The following is a 20,107-nucleotide window of genomic DNA, read 5'->3' on the forward strand; positions in this document are numbered from 1 at the left end:
CTAATAAAAATTAAGACCACCACTGCAGAAGTACAACAAAATAGAGAATTAAATGTGGACTCCCATCCAAAGCTGTATTAGTAAATGATTTTATATCAGATCATTATATTGATATATTTAGTCTCACTGAAACCTGGCTGTGTCATGATGAATATGTTAACCTAAATGAATCTACTCCCCCTAGCCATATTAGTACTCACATTCCTCGAGGCACCGGCCGAGGAGGTGGAGTTACAGCCATTTTTAACTCAAGCCCAATAATCAACCCTAAACCTAAACTCAGATATAATTCATTCGAAAGCCTGGTTGTTAGTCTTAACTCCCAAACCTGCATATTAAAACAAACTATGCGAAAACTTGAAAGGATATGGTGCTCTACCAAACTGGAAGAATCTTGGTTAGCCTGGCCTGATAGTCTTATTACGTATAGGAAGGCCCTCTGTAATGCCAGAGCAGCCTATTAATCATCTCTAATAGAGGAAAATAAAAACAACCCCAGGTTTCTTTTCAGCACTGTAGCCAGGCTGACAGAGTCATAGCTCCATTGATCCATGTATTCCCGTAGCTCTCAGTAGAGTTTATTTAACGATAAACTATTAGAGCCAAAATTCACCACCTCCTGCCCTCAACCCACAATGATTCATCTTCAAACACAGGGACCTTAGTAACAGCTGTAAAACCTGATATATACTTTTGACAGTTTTTCTCCCATCGACTTTCGCCAACTAACTTCAACAATGTCTTCATCTAAACCATCCACTTGTCTCTTAGACCCCATCCCAACTAGGCTGTTTAGGGAAGTTTTACCCTTAGTTAGCACCTCTTTATTAGATATAATCAATCTGTCTTTATTAACAGCCCATGTATTGCAGTACTTTAAAACAGCTGTAAATAAACTTCTCCTTAAAAAGCCTACTCTTGATCCAGATGTGTTAGCTAACTATAGATCCATATCTAACCCTCCCTTTCTCTCTAAGATCCTTGAGAAAGCTGTTGCCAACCAGTTGTGTGACTTTTTTAGAGTGCATCATAGGACAGAGACAGCACTGGTCAAAGTTACAAATGACCTTCTTATTGAATCGGACAAAGGACTCTGTACTCTGTACTGTCTCTGTACTTGTCTTGTTAGATCTTAGTGCTGCATTTGACACCATTGACTATCATATCCTATTACAGAGACTGGCACATTTAATTGGCATTGAAGGAAATGCTCTAAGCTGGTTTAAGTCCTATTTATCAGATCGATTTCCATTTGTGCAAGTTAACGATAAATCCTCCATATACTCAAAAGTTAGTCATTGCTCTAGATGGCATTGCCCTGGCCTCGAGCACCACTTTTGATCAGGATATGTCCTTTAACCCCCACATAAAACGAACTTCAAGGACTGCCTTTTTTCACCTACGTAACATGGCAAAAATCAGGCACATTCTGTCTCACAAAGATGCAGAAAAACTAGTCCATGCCTTTGTTACTTCTAGGCTGGATTATTGCAACTCTTTATTATCAGGCTGTCCCAACAAATCTTTAAAGACTCTCCAGCTGATCCAGAGTGCTGCAGCGCAAGTACTGACAGGAACTAGGAAAAGAGATCACATTTCTCCTGTATTAGCTTCTTTGCATTGGCACCCTGTAAAATTCCGAATAGAATTTAAAATCCTCCTCCTCACCTACGAAGCCCTTAATGATCAGAAACCATCATATCTTAAAGAGCTCATAGTACCCTATTACCCCACTAGAACACTGTGCTCCCAGAACGCAGGCTTACTTGAGTCTTACTAGAGTCTCTCCATAAGTAGAATGGGAGGCAGAGCCTTCAGTTATCAGGATCCTCTACTGCGGAACCATCTTCCAGTTTGGGTCCAGGAGGCAGACCCCCTCTCCACGTTTAAGAGTAGGCTTAAAACCTTCCTTTTTGATAAAGCTTACAGTTAGGGCTGGCTCAGGCTTGTCTTGAACCACCCCCCCTCAGTTATGCTGCTATAGACCTAGACTGCCGGGGGACTTCCCATGATGCACCGAGCTCCTCTCTCCTCCTCTTCCTCGCCATCTGTACGCATTCATGTGGCATCAGTGCTCTTTACTAACTTGACTTCTTCTCTCTCCCGTAGTTTTGTGCTTCCTCGTCTCTTTTCTTTCTCCTCCTGTTGCTTCCTGCAGATATTTCTGCCCCTGGTGCTGCAGAGTCTGGATCTGTGACTGCAAACCACCTACTGCCCCCAGGATCCTGCTCAACACCCACTGCTTCGTTTAATATAATTATCATTACTATTATTATAGTTAGTTTTATTAGTATTAATATTCACCCTATTATTACAAGGATTAGTTTTATTATTAGTGTCATTATTGTTATGCATCTTAATGTTATGTGTTATGACCCCCCCCCCCACCCTTTCTCTCTCAACCCGACTGGTCCAGGCAGACCCACCATGAGCCGGGTTCTGTTAAAGGTTTCTACCTGTTAAAAGAAAATTTTTCCTTGCCGCCGTCGCCAAGTGCTTGCTCATGGGGGAATGTTGGGTCTCTGTAAATATAAATAAAGAGAAGGGTCTAGACCTGCTCTATATGAAAAGTGCCCTGAGATGACCTCTGTTATGATCTGGCGCTCTATAAATAAAATTGAATTGCATTGAAAAAGGAGGGACACTAGGAGGGAGGAGGGAAGGATAATAATGTGACATAACATTGGCATAACAAACGACAGCAGCTGAAGTCCCAGATATTAGCGCCTGCAGCATGGATTCATAGTTATCTCATCTTTCTCTAAATCATCTTGTGTGAAATTTAGCTGCTTATATGCTTAAACTTTAATGTATTAATGTAAGTTCAATCTCAGAGCTATCAGGCCAATGCACAACCTTCTCCTGTTACCAGCATATCTGTTGATTTGTGCTTTACATATAAAAATTCTTTAACCATAAACCTTAATCCTGACCTTAAAACAACCACCTACAGAGGTGAGGATCGCTCAAAATGGTCTCCCTTTGTCTTTGAGGGGTTAACACTCAAGTTCTCATAGACATAGATGTATAGGAACACACACATACACATGTGTACACAGCCACAGGCAAATGCTCCTGTTCTGGTCTTGGTTTACCTTTCTCTTACTGTTTGGATTGAAAAGGTCGCTGAACACACATTGGGTCATGGCTGCTACATGGTAGTGGGAACGACCACAGTTTGATAAAAGGGTATGGAGGCATTTGTTACTGTGTTCGTGTGTGTGTGGGCAGGCAGGTGAATGTGCTTTTATGTTTTTTAAGCTCTGGTCTGTTATGGTTGGCTTAAAGGGCAGCAGCAATTCCACAGTGACTGAGTCATCCAACAACATAAATCGCCGCATTATGTTACCATACATCCACATTCTTAGACAAACATGGCATTTATTCAGTGCATCGCAATGAGGGACAAATACAGTAATTCTGGAATATCATGCAGATGTGAAAAGTGGATCCCATGGGGTTCTCTGCTACGCTCAATTACTCTTTCCCCCATTCAAAATAGAAGAAAAGAAGCGGGAAGCAGACAGATGAAAAGCTATTATGAAGCAAGAGAAAGAAAGAACTCATTCCAAAATTGTTGATGATTTTGCCAAAATGATGGGGCTTTTCACATTTCTTTTATAATTAAAGCACAGATTGCTCTCACCGACCTCCCCTCGGCACTGATGACCTTAATATGAACTCATTTTCTGAATTAACATGGATTGGAAGTGGAATGAGACTATCTACTGAAGTAGTTTGCAATTGAAAGACCATTCAGAATCTACATTTACCTCCATCACTGGATAACAAGGCTATTAAAGCACTTGTGTGCACTGACACAGAAGTGGCGGAGTTTGTTTGGGTGTTTGATAAGCAGGGAGGATGTGCCTATTTGATCAGTGACTGTGTGTATTTTTGTCTCTCTCTCTCTCTCTCTCTGTGTGTGTGTGTGTGTGTGTGTGTGTGTGTGTGTGTGTGTGTGTGTGTGTGTGTGTGTGTGTGTGTGTGTGAAAGATAGGCTGGATTCCCCCCTGGGCAAGTCTTGGCAACAGCAGAGCAGCAGTCAGGTGCCCGAGTAAGACAGCATTTAATGAGATACACAAAGCCAACGAAAGCAGCCAAGTGGCAGACTTTCAAGCATGTGATCTGCATGTGTGCAGCAAAGAAGTGTGTGTTCATGTTGATTATGAATGAACCATCAAATTCCATGCATTTGTGTGTGTGTGTGTGTGTGTGTGTGTGTGTGTGTGTGTGTGTTTGTGCGTGGGTGCAGGATGATGCACCTTGCAGTTCTTCCAGCTGCTGTTAGCTCAAACTTAATTAGGAGACCACCAGCTCGCCATAAGTTGTTTACGAGTCAACCAACTGCTTATTTGATTGCCTGAATAAATGACACAAAGCAAATGAATCCAAGCTCTCTGCTGCCTGTCACATGGTCTGGCTGTCAGCCCTTTGCACCTCCATAAATCACTCCCATTCTTAACACTCTGCTATTTCTCTTTACACAGTGACACAATGCATTTTATATGACATGCGAGGCAAATAAAGCGGCTAATGTAAAGCCTGATTATATAGGTCCTATTTGCTCTCCGCCACACCATCGTTAACTGGTAACAGGTGTGAATCGAACTGGAGGAGATTCATATTTCTCAATTTCCCAACGGTGTATGGAAAACTCTCCTCGAGATCGATAGTTAGATCACCTCAACTGCTCGGCTTGTACGTCAGGTGATTAGATAAACTGTGCTACAGTAAGTGCTCATCCTCGCCACTTTACTTTTCATCAGCAAAAGGTGATATTTCTAAAACAACAAACATAAAATAATAGCTCACCACCTCCAGTCTTGTGGGTTCACTTGCACTGGAATCAGGATCTAATCAGGGTCTATGATGCCCACATACATTACAGGCTCTAATCAGATTTTGTTCCAGGATGTGATGTGGCAGAGAGAGCACATCCAGTCATCTGGGATCCTCTTCTCACTCCAGTCCGCAGTGTCCTCATATCATTAGCATGGATTCACTTCTGTTTGAAACATTCTTTGTGCTCACAGCCTCATCCACAGTCTCCTGGGACAATAGATTACAGCATGACATGTATTGCACTGTATGGCGTGATATGGCATGGCACAGCATGGCATGTATAAGTGAGTGTCCTTGTGTAGCTGAATGAATGAAGCATCAGATTGCACTCGGATGATTTACGATAATGTGCAGACTCACTGCCTATAAAACAGTGAGATGGGCTTCTGACAGGAAACTTGCAGGTCACTGCTCTTATTTATCAAGAACTATATTGCTTCACGACATCTATGAGTGTTACTCTTCAAGCAAAGTAGTCAGCCCTGTAGGTCAGTAAATTATTTTGCTCTTCATGTGAATTTTCGTGCAGTCCCTTGACCTTTGACGAAGTCCCGTTCATGGTTGATGTCAGGTTGATGTTAAGTTGTGAAGCACAAGTATCAAGCCTATTTTGTCTTTGGCTCCAGTCAAAGATGTCAATTCACAATCGAAGTTAAGAAACATTCAGCGGGAAATGTAGGAAATCGTGTGCCCTATATGGGGCGAGGTAAACAGTGAGTGTGCCTCCGGTCACAAACCAGCAGCTAACTTCCGTGTTTTTATTAACCATCACCACGATGTTTCCGTAGCCTAACCCTAAACCTACCTTAACCATAGTTTGTTTGCCATAACCACAATCTTTCCCTAGCTTTAACTCTACTGTACGTGCCATGGGTACAAATGGCAAAAAGTGAGAATTTTACAAGCGTCTACATTGGATCTGAAAAACATTGACACTGAACACAATATGGGGCTTTGCAGAATTGTCCAATATTGACATTTTTGTCTGGCGACGGGGTTGGGTTTACATATGCTCGTCCCCCGGCTTGCTTAATGAAGAGCATATTTCTTACCACTTCTCACCACACCGACCAAAGATGCTGGATCGGAGACACCACAGACCTGAAACTTTGAACTGGAAAAGACAGTATATGAGTGAAACACTGATATTAAATTAATCTATAATATCAGAATAATAATAACTTACAATGAATCGCTAATGAAAAGAGTTTCAACTCAATGAGTGGCAAGCCCTGTCTATATTACTGTGCAATATTTAAATGTAAGGCCTTAAATCGGATGTCACTTCCCAACAAAAGTGATATTCACCACAATAATATTGACACATAACATAAACACGGATTAAATACGGAGTCACTGATTGTTAACAAATTGTTATTATCACGTCATTAGGGCAAATCATTAAATGTAGGCCCACCATGTTAAAAAATATATATACAAAACAACATTACAGGTATTCAGATGCATTTAAGACACTTAATCTATAGGCAAAAAGGGGATGTTATGGAGCTCACCTTTATCCTGAACATGTAGAAGCGTTTCAAATCTCTGTTGCAGTTTGTATTTTGAAGGAATATCATGTAGCATTTATTTATTTATTTACTCATTTATTATACCTCTGGATGGGGACCGGATCTGTCCTCCCCACTCTGTGTCGTCCCACCGTCCTCTGACGGGCCAGCCCTCCCCCGTCCCGCCCTCAGTCCGACTCCGCTCCGGCAGCCTCCACCTCTGCACCGGGACACACACACACACACACATGCGCGCGAAAAGCGGCTGCAGGGAAACAGAAGAGGCGACAGAACCGGAGGAAGGGGTGGGGGGGGGATCACTCAGGCTGCTGCTGCTCCACAGTGTGAAGGCGGTCCGTGTTGTACAAAGCCACCAACAACCGGCTGTCCTTCATTATTTAAACTGGACATCACAGCGGTGATCCGCCGGAGGTCCCACTCGGCTGCTGAAGTGGATGCATCCTGCGGGACTGAGTGAGCAGTGAAATGATTTGATCCTCGCTGTGGGTCGACCCGTTCGGTTTTGTTGAGGACTGGAGGGAGCATGAAGTTTGCGGTTGCGGCGCTGTGGTTCTCCCTGGCTCTCGGGAGGGCTACTATGCAAGGTAAGGATCGAGAGACACGTCTGCCTTTAAACCGTCCTGCAAAGTGCCCCTTAGTAGAGAAGGAGTTTTACTGAGAGGCGAACATATTTTTTAACTCAGGAGTGATTGCACTTTTAAACGCGTGCGAGGCAGCAGGACAAAATAACGGGTGAGAGGAGCACATTGGTGATTTATTAAAGAATGAGAGCGCAGCGCCCTCCTGGGTGCTGAGGACAGGCTGTGTGACACGCTTCAGGAGAGAAATGTGGGTCCATATAACATTTAATAAGCTCTGAAATCAGTGGGAAAAGAATTCCCTTACATAATAAAGCCGTGATTCAGGTGTGTCTCATAGGTTTTGCTGTGAAAAGAGAATGAAATATTGTGTCACTGTGGTGTTGTGCTACAGAAAGGCAGACACTGGTCCAACTGCTGTCTCTCTTTCTCTCCCTCTCTCTCTGTGCGTGTGTGTGTGTGTGTGTGTGTGTGTGTGTGTGTGTGTGTGTGTGTGTGTCAGTGTATTTTGCTATCAGCCTACTGGAAAAGCATTTACACCACTCTAATCTTGAGATGAGATGGAGTGGCTTTTGGCAGCACGTGATGCGCATCCTCCTCGCTGTACCCTCTCATAGTTGCGCCTGTGTGTGCTTCTGAGTGTGTGCCTGTGAGAAAGGGCGAGAGAAAGACAGGGAGAGGGACTGGTGAGGGGACAAGCTGATGGAAATGATTAATCCACCCTCAGTGACCAATTAGCTGCCCCAGCGTCAGTCCACACTTCACGAGGAAGCACATCTCAAACTGACACTAACCTTCCTGCAGTAGAGTTTTGATTGATGACACCTTTTGTAAACAAGATGGGAACAAGATGATATGTTTGGATTAAAAAAACAAGCAAAAAAAACCAAAAAACATTTTCCCTCTTACCATTAGTGCCATACAGACCTGTCCAGGTTTTGAGGTTTTTCTTCAACTCAATACATCAGAGATTATTGGAGAAAATGTCTTTCCAGAGATAACGTCCCCATTACTCAGGATAGTCCACAGACCTTGCTGGCCACAGTTTCCCTTAGGACTATTTATTTTAAGAGGAAGTAGTTCCAGTGAAAACTGCTCAGAGTGAGGCTTGGATGTACCGTACATGTGTAGGCTGTGTACAGTAATATGGCCCACATGTGGTCACCCCTGGTCATGTGATGATCAGTGTCTTTGACATTGTATGCCTATATGTGAACCAACATGTGTAGGCACGTCTGCTCTCATACTCAGTCATAAGGTATTATGAGTGATGGGGTTAACCATTGTGAAAAGTCTTGGCTCCCCCAAAGGCACCTGTCCTGTTGCATTGTGGGTAAACAAGGGCAAAGCTACAGATTGTATTGTAAAGCTTGCTTTTCTCTTTCTTTAAGTTTCTCTTGTTTCTTGCCTCCGAAAATTTCCCTGTTGCCAATGGAGTCGGAGCGGCTCATTAGGAATCAGTGAGAACAGCTTCGGGAAAAGGCACAAACACACGATTATACTGTCATTCATTTGTGTGTAAAGAAAAAAAAAGGTTCCCCTCTGGTTTACCTCTCATCCTATTACCCCTCTCAGTGGTACATCCCACTGTGTCCACAGTGAACAGATGGTCGCGGTGTCAAAGTGATCATACCACTGTGTCGCCCATAGGGTGTATCAGATTGAGAAGGAGGCAGGGTGCTTGTTTGAATGCCGGGTCATCCCCCTGTGTCGCTATCAATCATCAGCAAACTGTAATTTGTCTCTCTTACGTGCACATGCACACACACATAGTGTATGCACATGCTGGGCGTAGTCTTCCTATGTCCTCCATATAGAAAATACATGCGTACACATAGTGACGAACACACAAACACACACTAATGCATCAGAATTTCCTCACAAAGAAGCCACCCCATCCCCCCAGCCATCAGACGGTACGCTCTAATCAATACTCTCCCCTTCACCTCTGCTCAATCAACTACAGACACACACACAAACAAACACAATCAGAGTCAGTCAGCCTCTATCTAAAGGATGGAGCAGGCTTTTGTGGAAGAATCAATCCCTGCCGTGTTTGACTAGTTTGACTCCTGTGTTTCTGTTGATGAGGATCTAGAGGTAGAGCTGCTTCCTGTAGAGATGGTAGATAGGATTCAGCTGACTGAGTGTACTGAAAGAGGCTTTACAGACTGAGTGCTGTACAGGGGATCTGATGCAATGGGAGGTAATCTGTCTGAGTCTGAACAAGGCTCGCACTTTACGTTCGGAATCTAAAACACTGAAGAGGAAACAGGAGGAGACCGAGAAAAAGTCAAAATAAAGCACCCAAAGAGTTTCCTCTTTTCCTCACATGCACATAAGCATAAAAAAACACACATAGATGTATGTCTGAATATGAGAGGACATTTCACTGACTTTCCCTAACCCTATCTTTCATGACAGCATTCATAACATTGCACCTATGAAACAGTCTCATTAGAAATTTCAATTTGTTTAACATGTATGGAAATCTGTGGACAGTGTTACCTTGATCATACAGAGCTGTCTCTGCCTGCTAGCAGCTCTAGGCAGCCTTAGCCACTACTAGCATAACACACCTGAATGTCCAACCGAAACAGTCAGTACTGGGAATGTGGGTGCCAGGTTTTGACAAGGAAGGATGTGTGGAGTAAAAATGCGATATCTCTGGTTTGGCCACTGCGCGTCTGACAATGCTATAGGAGAGCAATGGAAAATCAGTGCTCTTTTAAATATAGAGCTGGTGATATATTACAAGTTCCATCAAAAGACCAAACAGTTGGAACAAAGTTGGGCTTGGGGCTAAGTGCCACAGACAGACCCGGAAGTCAGAAAGTACTGAGATACAGACTAACATATAGTTGATTTTGGTTTTTTTCATTGGATTTGTTGACATTGAGAAAAATATAGAATAAGCCATCCTTCCTTGAAAATAGTAGATAAAATGAATTAAAAAAAATCAGCACACAACAGCAAAAATAGCAGTTTTACCTTACCCTAACTCATTAAGACAGACCCAACACTTATCCAAATGTGTCATGTCCGTATCATAGTAATGTTATTATTGTAGGGTCTAATACAGACTTTTGTGCTTTTCATAGGATGTCCCTCATGCCTGCTGACCCTAGTAACAACCTTTTCGTGGTACTAATTCTAACTGCAACCTTAAACCCAAGGCTCATCCCTGAAATAACCCCTTGACAAAGCGACAACCTAAAGAAGAAATACAAACAGACATATAGGAAGAAAAATAAATTCTTATTGCATCATTTCTTTCACCATCCGTAAGGTGTTTATTCAGGATGCGGCATGCTTAAAGGTTTAAACCAACCCCACTCTCTGGAGTAAACTACAGTAGCAGCATACAGATTATCAATTCATGAATGTAGCATGTGGGATGTGAGGGAATGGCTTGCTTAGTATAGAACCTTGTTTTAAGAAACGAGTTGAAATGGGAATTTGTTTTCTCCTCGCTGTCTCTTCTCATTCCCCTTGCCCTCGTTAACCTCTCCTTCAGTACCAACCTCTACTCGGCCCCCTCGTTCTGTCTCTCTCAGACACTGGAGGGAATTGCTCTGGGTCACTCCGTCTCACTCCTTCCCTTATCATCTCTTTCCACTCTTCTGCTCCATTCCCCTTGTTTTAGAGGCTGTTGATTCCAACTTCTCATTTCCGTCTATCAGCCTCTGTTGCAACGCCACCCTTGGCTGTGCCAAATATGTGGACAAATGCTCAGAGCTCTGAGCTGATAGAGCCACTGATTTACTGTGGGAGTAGCTAAAGTGCAAATACCACATAATGCTCTGAGCATCCAGCGAATGCCACTGTCATCTTCATCTTAGTTACACACCATGAGTAACAGAGAAGAGGTTCAGTGTCTTGCTGAAGGACAGTTGGACAGGACATATACTGTTGCTCTTGATAAGCACACTGGCTGTCATTAGAACCACACATTTGAACTTAAAGTCACTAAATAGTCCTTGAACAGTCTGACTACTAGACTACACCACTGTGTTTTTTACTGAATACACAGTGGTCCTCTGTCCTTTCTGGGTTTTACCTCTATGTACCTACACATTAATTTCAACAGAGAAGTGAAGTCTAACAAAACTGAATTACACATTATACGTTTTTTTGCCCTGGAAAACATCACAGTGTGTTCTCTGTAATTGTCTACCTAAGAGACCTGATATCTTCCAGCTGTCTGCACGTGAACGGTGGCTGGTGAAGTGAAAGCACTGTTCCTCCTCACACTATCTCCTGCTCAGTGTGAGCGTGCTCTTTAACTGACTATTATGTCTTGTGCCTGACTGCACGAAGCACTCTGAGCTCAGCTCGTCTCCCCTGGCAATTGTTCTGTCTGAGGTGATCATGTCAACATGATCATTTTGTCAGCTTTGGGAGCTTAGATGCATTTGCTCGGCCATGACCAGCTGTCAGGCCAGGGTTGGCGGTGTGTGTGTGTGTGTGTGTGTGTGTGTGTGTGTGTGTGTGTGTGTGTGTGTGTGTTTGTGACTCTTAGACCCTGACTTAATTTTTCCTTCCACTTCCTATTGAGATTCTGGTGAGGTGATTCACTTTGTTCATGCACGACTGTGTCTTTGTAGGTTAAAAAATATAAGACTGGGAAGAAGGTGACATTTATGTGCACATGTTTCTGTGCATCTGTGCACATGAATCTTATATGTATGTTAGCTAACTGGCCACATTATAAGGGCTACAACTAACATTTTTTCATTATCAATTAACTTCTTTTTTAAATCAAATAATTTACTTGATAAAATGTCTAAAAATAGAGGAAAATGCCTGTCACAGTTACCACCAGTCTATGGTAGCGCTCTCAAATTGCATGCTTTTTCCAATACAGTCCAAAACACTAGCAAGTTCAATGATGTAAACAAAGAGAATCACCAAATCCTCACATCTGAGAGCCTGGAACCAATGAATGTTTGCAACTGTTTAGCAGCGTCGCACCAGGGATGACAATGTTGGTCTGTCAGTTCAGCCACTTTGGTCCACACTGAAATATTTCAACAACTATTAGATGGATTATCGTAACATTTTGTGCAGACATTCATTGTGCCCAGTGGATGAATGTGTTTGTCTGTTTTTTTCGTTTAGCGCCACCAGCAGGTAAACATTTGCTAGATGGATTGGCACAAAATGTCGTACAGGACGTTCAGGATTCCCAAGCAGTGATTTCTGATAACGTCAGTGACCCCCTGACTTTGCCTCTAATGTCACCATGTGGTTGACATTTGTGGCTTTAAGTAAGATTCAAACAACAACTTTAGGATGGGTAGTCATGAAATTTGATACAGACATTCATGTCTTGCTCTGAATAAATTGTGGCCACTTTTGTGATCCTTTAATTTTTCATTTACTGCCATCAGCTGGTCAAAATTTCAGTTTGCCCAATACTTTGGTTTATGACCAGATACCTGCAAAACGAATGATATTCCCATAAGCCTCAGCTGTACTTTGTGCTTAGCGATAAAAATCAAATGTTAGCATGCTAACACTCTAAACTAACACTGAACATGAAAAATATTATATCTGCTTACAGCTGCAACAATTACTTGGTTAATTGAATAGCTGATCAAAAGAAAATAAATAAGAAACAGTTTTTTTTAATAACATTATGGTTCTAAGTTGTTAGATGTGAGAATTTGCTGCTTTTCTTGGTCTGAAATTCTAGTCAACTATATGTATTTCAGGATTTTAGGCTGTTGATTGAACTAAACAAGACATTTGGTCAGTCTTTTTCCATTATACAACACTTAAACCATAAGTCAGTTATTAGAATAGTTGCCAAAGCAGATTAATTAACTATTAATTGACTAATCTACTAATTTCAGCACTACTTATTATCATATCCATAGCTGTAATCTTGTTTTATGCACAATACCATTTTCTTTCCCAAACGTACTCCTTCTGTCCTTTTCGTGCTCATCCCTCCAGCTCAGGAGGACTTTGTGTCGCTGGCGGAGATGGAGGATTCCTTGTTGAAGAACCTCTTCCGGGGTTACCAGAAGTGGGTACGGCCTGTCCAGCACGCCAATGACACCATCACTGTACGCTTCGGACTCAAAATCTCACAGCTGGTTGATGTTGTAAGGACACAACACACAGATGCACAAACACACACACAGGAGGGATGTAGGGTATATATGTATATATATATATATATATATATATATATATAATATTATAAGTAATTTCAACTTTTATTACATGGGTAGAATGGATCTTTTAGGTTGTGTCAGGAATGTAAAGCTCTTCTATGCTCCAGCCTCATTGCACATTGCTCATTTTGTCCATTTCCAGGAGGCAAAATCAGCACTGGGTTTTTTTTGGTTTATCCAACGGATCTTGATTTGAACATTTTTGTCATATTAGTATGCAGCTTGTGAGCCCTCAACACCTTCTACAACCCTCAGAAATTTTTAGGCCAAAAAAAACAAAAACAAGCTCTTAAAAATATTTAAATTAGGCGTAATTATTCAGTGAACTCGTTATACTTTGTGTAATTTTGTTTTCCCAACATGATGGTGTTTCAAAACCTTCTCCACACTAATGGAAATTCCATAAATGGCATGGTTAAATGCTGAAACCTTATTGTAATCTTAAACCCTGTCTAAGTTTTACATTAGAGAATGTAAACTCACACCAGGCTGCTAAAACCGACAAACTGACAACAACAAAATAAAATAAAAATACTGAGGATATGACTCTGAGGACATGAGTATTCTCAACGATAGCTCCTGCCCTGTCCTTACCATACATTGTGTATTATATCAATATTAGGTAGATGAGGGTATTTTAACTGTTTCCACCATAATCACATCCTCAGCACCTTTGAGAAAAATGAAGCCAGACGTAGAGGCTTTAATGCCTCCAGGAGACCAAATCTAGCATAATGTCTTAACGCTGTGTGTACCCCTTTAGGAAACTCTGCAGAAATTAAAATTGCCTTCTGCAAAATGGTTAAAAAAATCCTGTTCTGGTCTTCTTATGGTTGGAGGTTATTTTTTGGAATGAGAGGAGGGAAAGGAAGGGAAGGAGGAAGTAAAACTCCACATCACTGAGACAGTAACCAGAGCAGGAGAAAAATACAAAGAAGGTTAGAGAGGTTTTTAGGGGAGGTCAACGGAGGAAATATAGTACAGAGGATACAGTAGAGACAGAAGTGTGAGGTTAAATGAGTGGGAGGCTGAGGAGCTGGGGGATTTAAAGGCCCAAAGACAGTCAGAGAGCATAAAGAGAAGAGAGAGGAAGTCAGTCCAAAGTGGTCTTTCATAGCAGCAGAGGTAATGCAGCCATCAGGCTTAGAGGAACCAGATCACATTTATTATTTACACAAGGACACACACACACACACACACACACACACACACACACACACACACACACACACACACACACACACACACACACACACACACACACACACACACACAGATACAAAGCTGCTCACCCCAACTCCAGGGAGGGTCACATTTTGACTACATTAGCATTAGCAGTTTGTAATTATATTTAGGAGAGTGCCATCTTGTGGTATTCTAACTAAACAACTGTTACATTTCCAAAAAACAAAACAAAAACATTACCAAAAAACAAAACCCCCCCACCTCAGATCAGTTTTTGTTCACAGAGGGTGGGTATGCAATCAGCTTTGCCTCAGTGTCTCCCTAAAGCAGACGAACCACAAAATCTATCCCGTAGAGCGTCCGTCTACACCAGTTGACTTTTTACATTCCTGCACCCCCGTTCAGCTTACAGTGAAAACCTTTCTGAATTCCTCCTCCTTTTATTCCTTCCCCACCTCCCTCTCTCCTTGTGTCTCTCAGTTGTTTTTGTACAGTCTATGTCAAAACTTAACATTGAGCAGCAGCACCTATATTAGTTTTGCCAGTGATGTTGACACTGAGGAGTAACTTATGCATCTCTCTCTCTCTCATTAAATGCTGTAGATGTATGCCAAAGGCACTTAACCCCAGAGCTGTTCCAGTCTACTTTCACAGTGGCAAGCAAGAGAAGCAATTAACTCCCTTTGAAAAAAAAAACCCTCTCTAACTAGGCTTAGGTGCTTTCTTTCATCCCACTCAACTTTTTGTCTCTAGCTTCTGGTTTGCTCCTCACCTCCTCATTAGCCTCTTTTATCGTTCATAGTAAGCGCTGCAAAGATTTCTAAATAGTGAATAAAATTGTCTTCCCTTTTCTCCGGCAGGATGAAAAGAACCAGCTGATGACTACAAATGTCTGGCTCTGGCAGGTAAAGATGAACACTACCAATTCTGTTTACAAATACCGGATATTTAAATTGTTAGTTGCTATTTTCACAAATGTGAAAAAAATCATTGTATATTTTAGACTATATACTTTTGCATACTACAGAAATACAGCTGATAAATCCAATTGAAAGATCTTTTTAAAAGTTTAAAATATGTTAATGAGAATAAAGGGAGAAAGTATATCATGGTGCATCATCTTCCAATAAATACATAAAATTCTCTGAAAATAAAGGTTCCTGCATCAGTTCTCAGACAAATAGTAGAGGCCAATGATAAGACACCATTTGATCTTCATTAAATCACTTTCCTATTCGGAGCGTACATAGATTTAGGACCGATTCATTGAATTTATCGGGAGGGTTTGCTAAAAAAAACCTTGCTATAGTTATGGACTCAGACCTAGATTTTAACATCCACTTTAAGACAATCAACAAAATCAGCCTGCTATCATCTTAAAAATATATCAAGAACGAAAGGATTTGTGTGTCAACAGGATTTAGAAAAAAAGTCCTCACTAAGACTAAAAAGAGTCCAGTTCTCAGATCTCTCCACCCATTTGTCACGTAATTGATTTTAAACTTCTACTATTTTACGTTTACTATAAATTTTTTCTCCTGTTTTATCTGTTTAATTAGGTTCTAGCTTATTTTTATATATTTTTTTGTTTATTTTACTCTTTTTGTGTAAGTCATTTTATATCGCCCTGTGTTTCTTTTATATCGCAACTTAATGCCTTTTATGTACAGACCTTTGAATGGCCTTGTCATTTGAAAATGTCAAAATTAAATTAATTTACTCAGTAAGATGTTGACTTAAAGATGCACAGACATGGACAAGGCAATAAGTGAACTGGGGACAACTATACAACGGGAAACATAAAGTAGTTTCCATTTACTGTCTGCAGTTAGCACTCAGATTCTGTGCATGGTGCTGAGGTGGAAAGGATGCACTCATGACTCTATATATACGATCATTCTGAAATGCATTGTCATGGATTCATTATTTTAAGGAGTGGGTTGATGTGAAGCTGAAGTGGAACCCAGATGACTACGGAGGCATCACCTCCATCAGAGTGCCTTCAGAGACTATATGGCTGCCTGACATTGTCCTGTATGAAAAGTGAGTTATGCAGCTCTCTGCGCACATCAGTAGCACATTCTGAGGTTGTGCTTGATAACTCCGATGCACATTCATGAACCTTATCAGTTATCCTTTCCTTATTGCTGTCTCTGCCACTTTCTCCTCCCCTGTGTCTGTGCACATCCTACCTTGCCTGTTTCATCATGACTCTTTCCCCCCCGCCTTCCCTTTTCCCTCCCTTTCCCATCTTCTCACAGTGCGGACGGTCGCTTCGAGGGTTCCCTGATGACCAAAGCCATTGTGCGCTGGGATGGCACCATAACGTGGACTCCACCTGCCAGCTACAAGTCCTCCTGCACCATGGACGTGACTTTCTTCCCCTTCGACCGACAGAACTGCTCCATGAAGTTCGGCTCCTGGACTTACGACGGAAACATGGTGGACTTGGTCCTGGTGGATCACTACGTGGACCGTAAAGACTTTTTCGATAATGGCGAGTGGGAGATCCTCAATGCCACAGGAGTGAAGGGGAGCAGGAGGGATGGGGTGTACTGGTACCCGTTTGTCACCTACTCCTTCATCCTCAAGAGATTGCCCTTGTTCTACACCCTCTTCCTCATCATCCCATGCCTCGGTCTGTCCTTTCTGACTGTGCTGGTGTTCTATTTGCCATCAGACGAAGGAGAGAAACTCTCACTTTCCACATCTGTACTGGTGTCACTCACTGTGTTCCTCCTGGTCATAGAGGAAATCATCCCTTCATCCTCAAAGGTAGGTAGCCTAAAGGGTTTTTCTGTTGAGAGCTATGTTCATTCCAAAGTTTCTGCTGTGCTGTATTTTTTTTTTTCAACCCTGCTTTTCCCTGTGTTCCGTTATCCTAATTGTAATCTTAATTGCAGTATTCCCTAATTAACACAGATCACAACCACGGCCCTATCAATTACCTGCAGCTTACACTAAATGTCAACTTAATTAACAGGCTATTGACTTCAGAAATAAATGTACTTCAGTCCAATAGAGAACTCTGTGGAAAAACAGAGCTTGAAAAAACAGTGTTCAAAATCCTCTCCTTTTCTCCATATTGCCCGCTATTAAGCATGTCTCCTAAATATGCCTTTATAATGTTGCCCAAATTCTCTATTGAGGGTTATTATATGCTGCTATAATAGAGGAAACAACTATGTACAAATACTTAAATGTGAAAATAATGTTAAAAGTAATGGTCCTGCATTCGAAAAATTACTTACAAATATATGCAAAAAACTTTTACCAGAAAAATACACTTAAATGATCCAAAGTAAACGTACTCATTTGGCATAATGGCCTGTTTCACATTGTAACCTGATAAGCTCTAAGTAGCCACCTAACTGAAAACACCTGTGCTGGTATGCAGGGCCTCTGTTTTATAACAATGCACTATATTTTACTGTGTAAGTGGATCGTATTTTTTATAAGTTAAGTCAAAGTAACTACCGACCGTACTCCAGCTGTCAAAAGCCCTCCGCACCCTTTATACACCTACACAGGTGTTTTCACTGATGTTGTCTGATTAAGCCTCTTCTCTGGACGATGTGGGTGTGTACAATCTGTGCTTTATTGACATCTCCCCCACTCTCCTGATACGGCTGCTAAAGTGGGACAACTTAGACCACCTCAAAACTGTACTAAAGTGGGGTAAATAATAGCAATAATAATAACTGGAATGGCACTCAGTAGAGCGCATACCTCCACACAGGCGAAAAAAGCCCCATCTCGCAATGTTAGGGAAAATAAACTCCTGTCCTTTTTTCCGTCCCAGGTAATCCCACTGATCGGAGAGTACCTGCTCTTCATCATGATATTTGTCACCTTCTCCATCATCGTTACCGTCTTTGTCATTAACGTCCACCACCGCTCCTCTGCAACCTACCACCCCATGGCTCCCTGGGTAAAGAGCCTCTTCCTTCAGAGACTGCCCAGACTGTTGTGTATGAGGGGTCACACTGACAGGTAATATAGATTATACAGGATCAGCTCTATTTAATATCTCCCTGTACACATTAGAGAGCATATATGTGAAATTATTTTAACAGTTACCGTTTCCATTATTTGCAGATACCACTATCCAGATATTGAGATGCGCAGCCCCGAGCTGAAGCCTCGCAGGGGCGCAGGGAAGAGGGGGGTTCCTGGCCACAGTGGCAGCCAGCAGAGAGGCCCCCTCGGAGGGAAGGAGGATGAGAACCAAGCCTGGCTGGCCATGCTGGAGAAAGCCACGAATTCAGTCCGCTACATTAGCCGTCACATCAAAAAGGAGCACTTCATTCGAGAGGTGTGGAAGTGGGCGGACATGATGGAAGTCGGGGATGAATGTGTTTGCATGCATGTTGTATAATTTTCTCTTTGAAATTTTTATGATGTTACAGCTATTTGGCTGCTAACATTTCATTCCTAATTTATGTCTCATTTGCTCTATACAATAAAATCTTAGTGAGATCTCAGAGTAGTTGTGTCCTGAATGAGGGATGTTTTCAGTTTGAAAAAAATGCTCGAGGCTGACACAAATTCACATCTGTGGACTTTTCCCCCTCCCTCTCTGTCTCTCCTGCTCCGTGTGTGTCTATCCCTCCCTCTCCCTCTCTCTCTATGTCTCTTTCTCCCCCTCAGGTAGTACAAGACTGGAAGTTCGTGGCTCAGGTGTTGGACAGGATTTTCCTGTGGGCCTTCCTCACAGTGTCAATACTAGGAACTATCCTAATCTTCACCCCTGCTCTGCAGATGTACCTCAGCACACCTTCATGAACACACACACACATATTCACAAATGCTCTCCAACAGCTCAGTCCTGTTTTCCAGTTTGTCTTTGACTATGATTTATTGATAAAGCTCAGTAAAACATTCATACTGTATACATATTTTTGTTGTAGAAACAAGCTCGAGCTACAAACTTTTGCCTCCCGACAGTATGGTTTGACTACTGGAAGCTGTAATGTTCTAGATACAATTTGTCATTCGTTGTAAGGTGCGAGCACAGCAGTGCAAAGGAGTGAAAGCAATACGCAGGTTATAGTAGCGTGTATGATTTGAATATCCATGTTTGTATAACTGTAACTTTATAATTATACATGCAACAACATGCACGATATCACTCCATGAATAATGAGTTGTTTTGTGTGTCACATGCACCTTGTCGTCCAGTCAGCTGTACTCTACTGTATGTGCTGTAATGGTGATCACAAGAAAAAGAAAACTGATGTACAAAATCAATTTTCCAGTCTGGTTTTCATACTTACTTGATGCTTACAACCAGGGGAAGTGGGCAACTACTCTTGCTACTGTTTTGCTGATATAACCATTAACCACAATAATTTGTTGTTGAAGGTGAAATGGACGTGGTAATACTGTTTGCACCACAAACGTACATTAGAAAATCAAATGATAGGGACCTTATCTTGACACCCGCTTTATTATATGATCTCATGGTCCCAGTTTGTAGAAGGGGTTAAAATATATATTCAGAGCTTTTATGATTTCAGTCTATATTGTGCTTACATGGTGCATATTTCTGGATAAGTGTGTGCCTCTTAGAGTTGCCACAAACTAATTGCTAATACATACAGAATGTAGAGAGGGTGAGAGTAACAGGGGTAAACAGGGGCCCACAGCGGAGCCAATCAGAGATATAGAATGACCCTACAGCTGACATATTGTTCAATCGTGTTAAAAAGAAATCCTTACAATTTATTCAATGTCATGTTATTCTGCAAGAACATACATAATTACCTGTTTTGTCTTTTTA

The 20,107-nt window shown here is 41.8% G+C and overlaps 1 protein-coding gene across 1 annotated transcript; it reads left to right on the forward strand.

The window, feature by feature from the left end:
- Positions 1–6,739: 6,739 nt before the first annotated feature.
- On the forward strand, positions 6,740–19,584 carry chrnb3a (cholinergic receptor nicotinic beta 3 subunit a). Its single transcript, XM_040147097.1, has 8 exons — positions 6,740–6,961; positions 12,917–13,068; positions 15,186–15,230; positions 16,259–16,368; positions 16,587–17,100; positions 18,128–18,318; positions 18,424–18,640; positions 18,976–19,584. Exons 1-8 carry the CDS (start codon positions 6,901–6,903, stop codon positions 19,108–19,110), a joined length of 1,425 nt encoding a protein of 474 aa, XP_040003031.1. The 5' UTR covers positions 6,740–6,900; the 3' UTR covers positions 19,111–19,584.
- Positions 19,585–20,107: the final 523 nt, after the last annotated feature.

The sequence above is a fragment of the Xiphias gladius genome, chromosome 15 (genome assembly GCF_016859285.1).
Source record: "Xiphias gladius isolate SHS-SW01 ecotype Sanya breed wild chromosome 15, ASM1685928v1, whole genome shotgun sequence".
Classification (NCBI taxonomy): Eukaryota; Metazoa; Chordata; class Actinopteri; order Istiophoriformes; family Xiphiidae; genus Xiphias; species Xiphias gladius.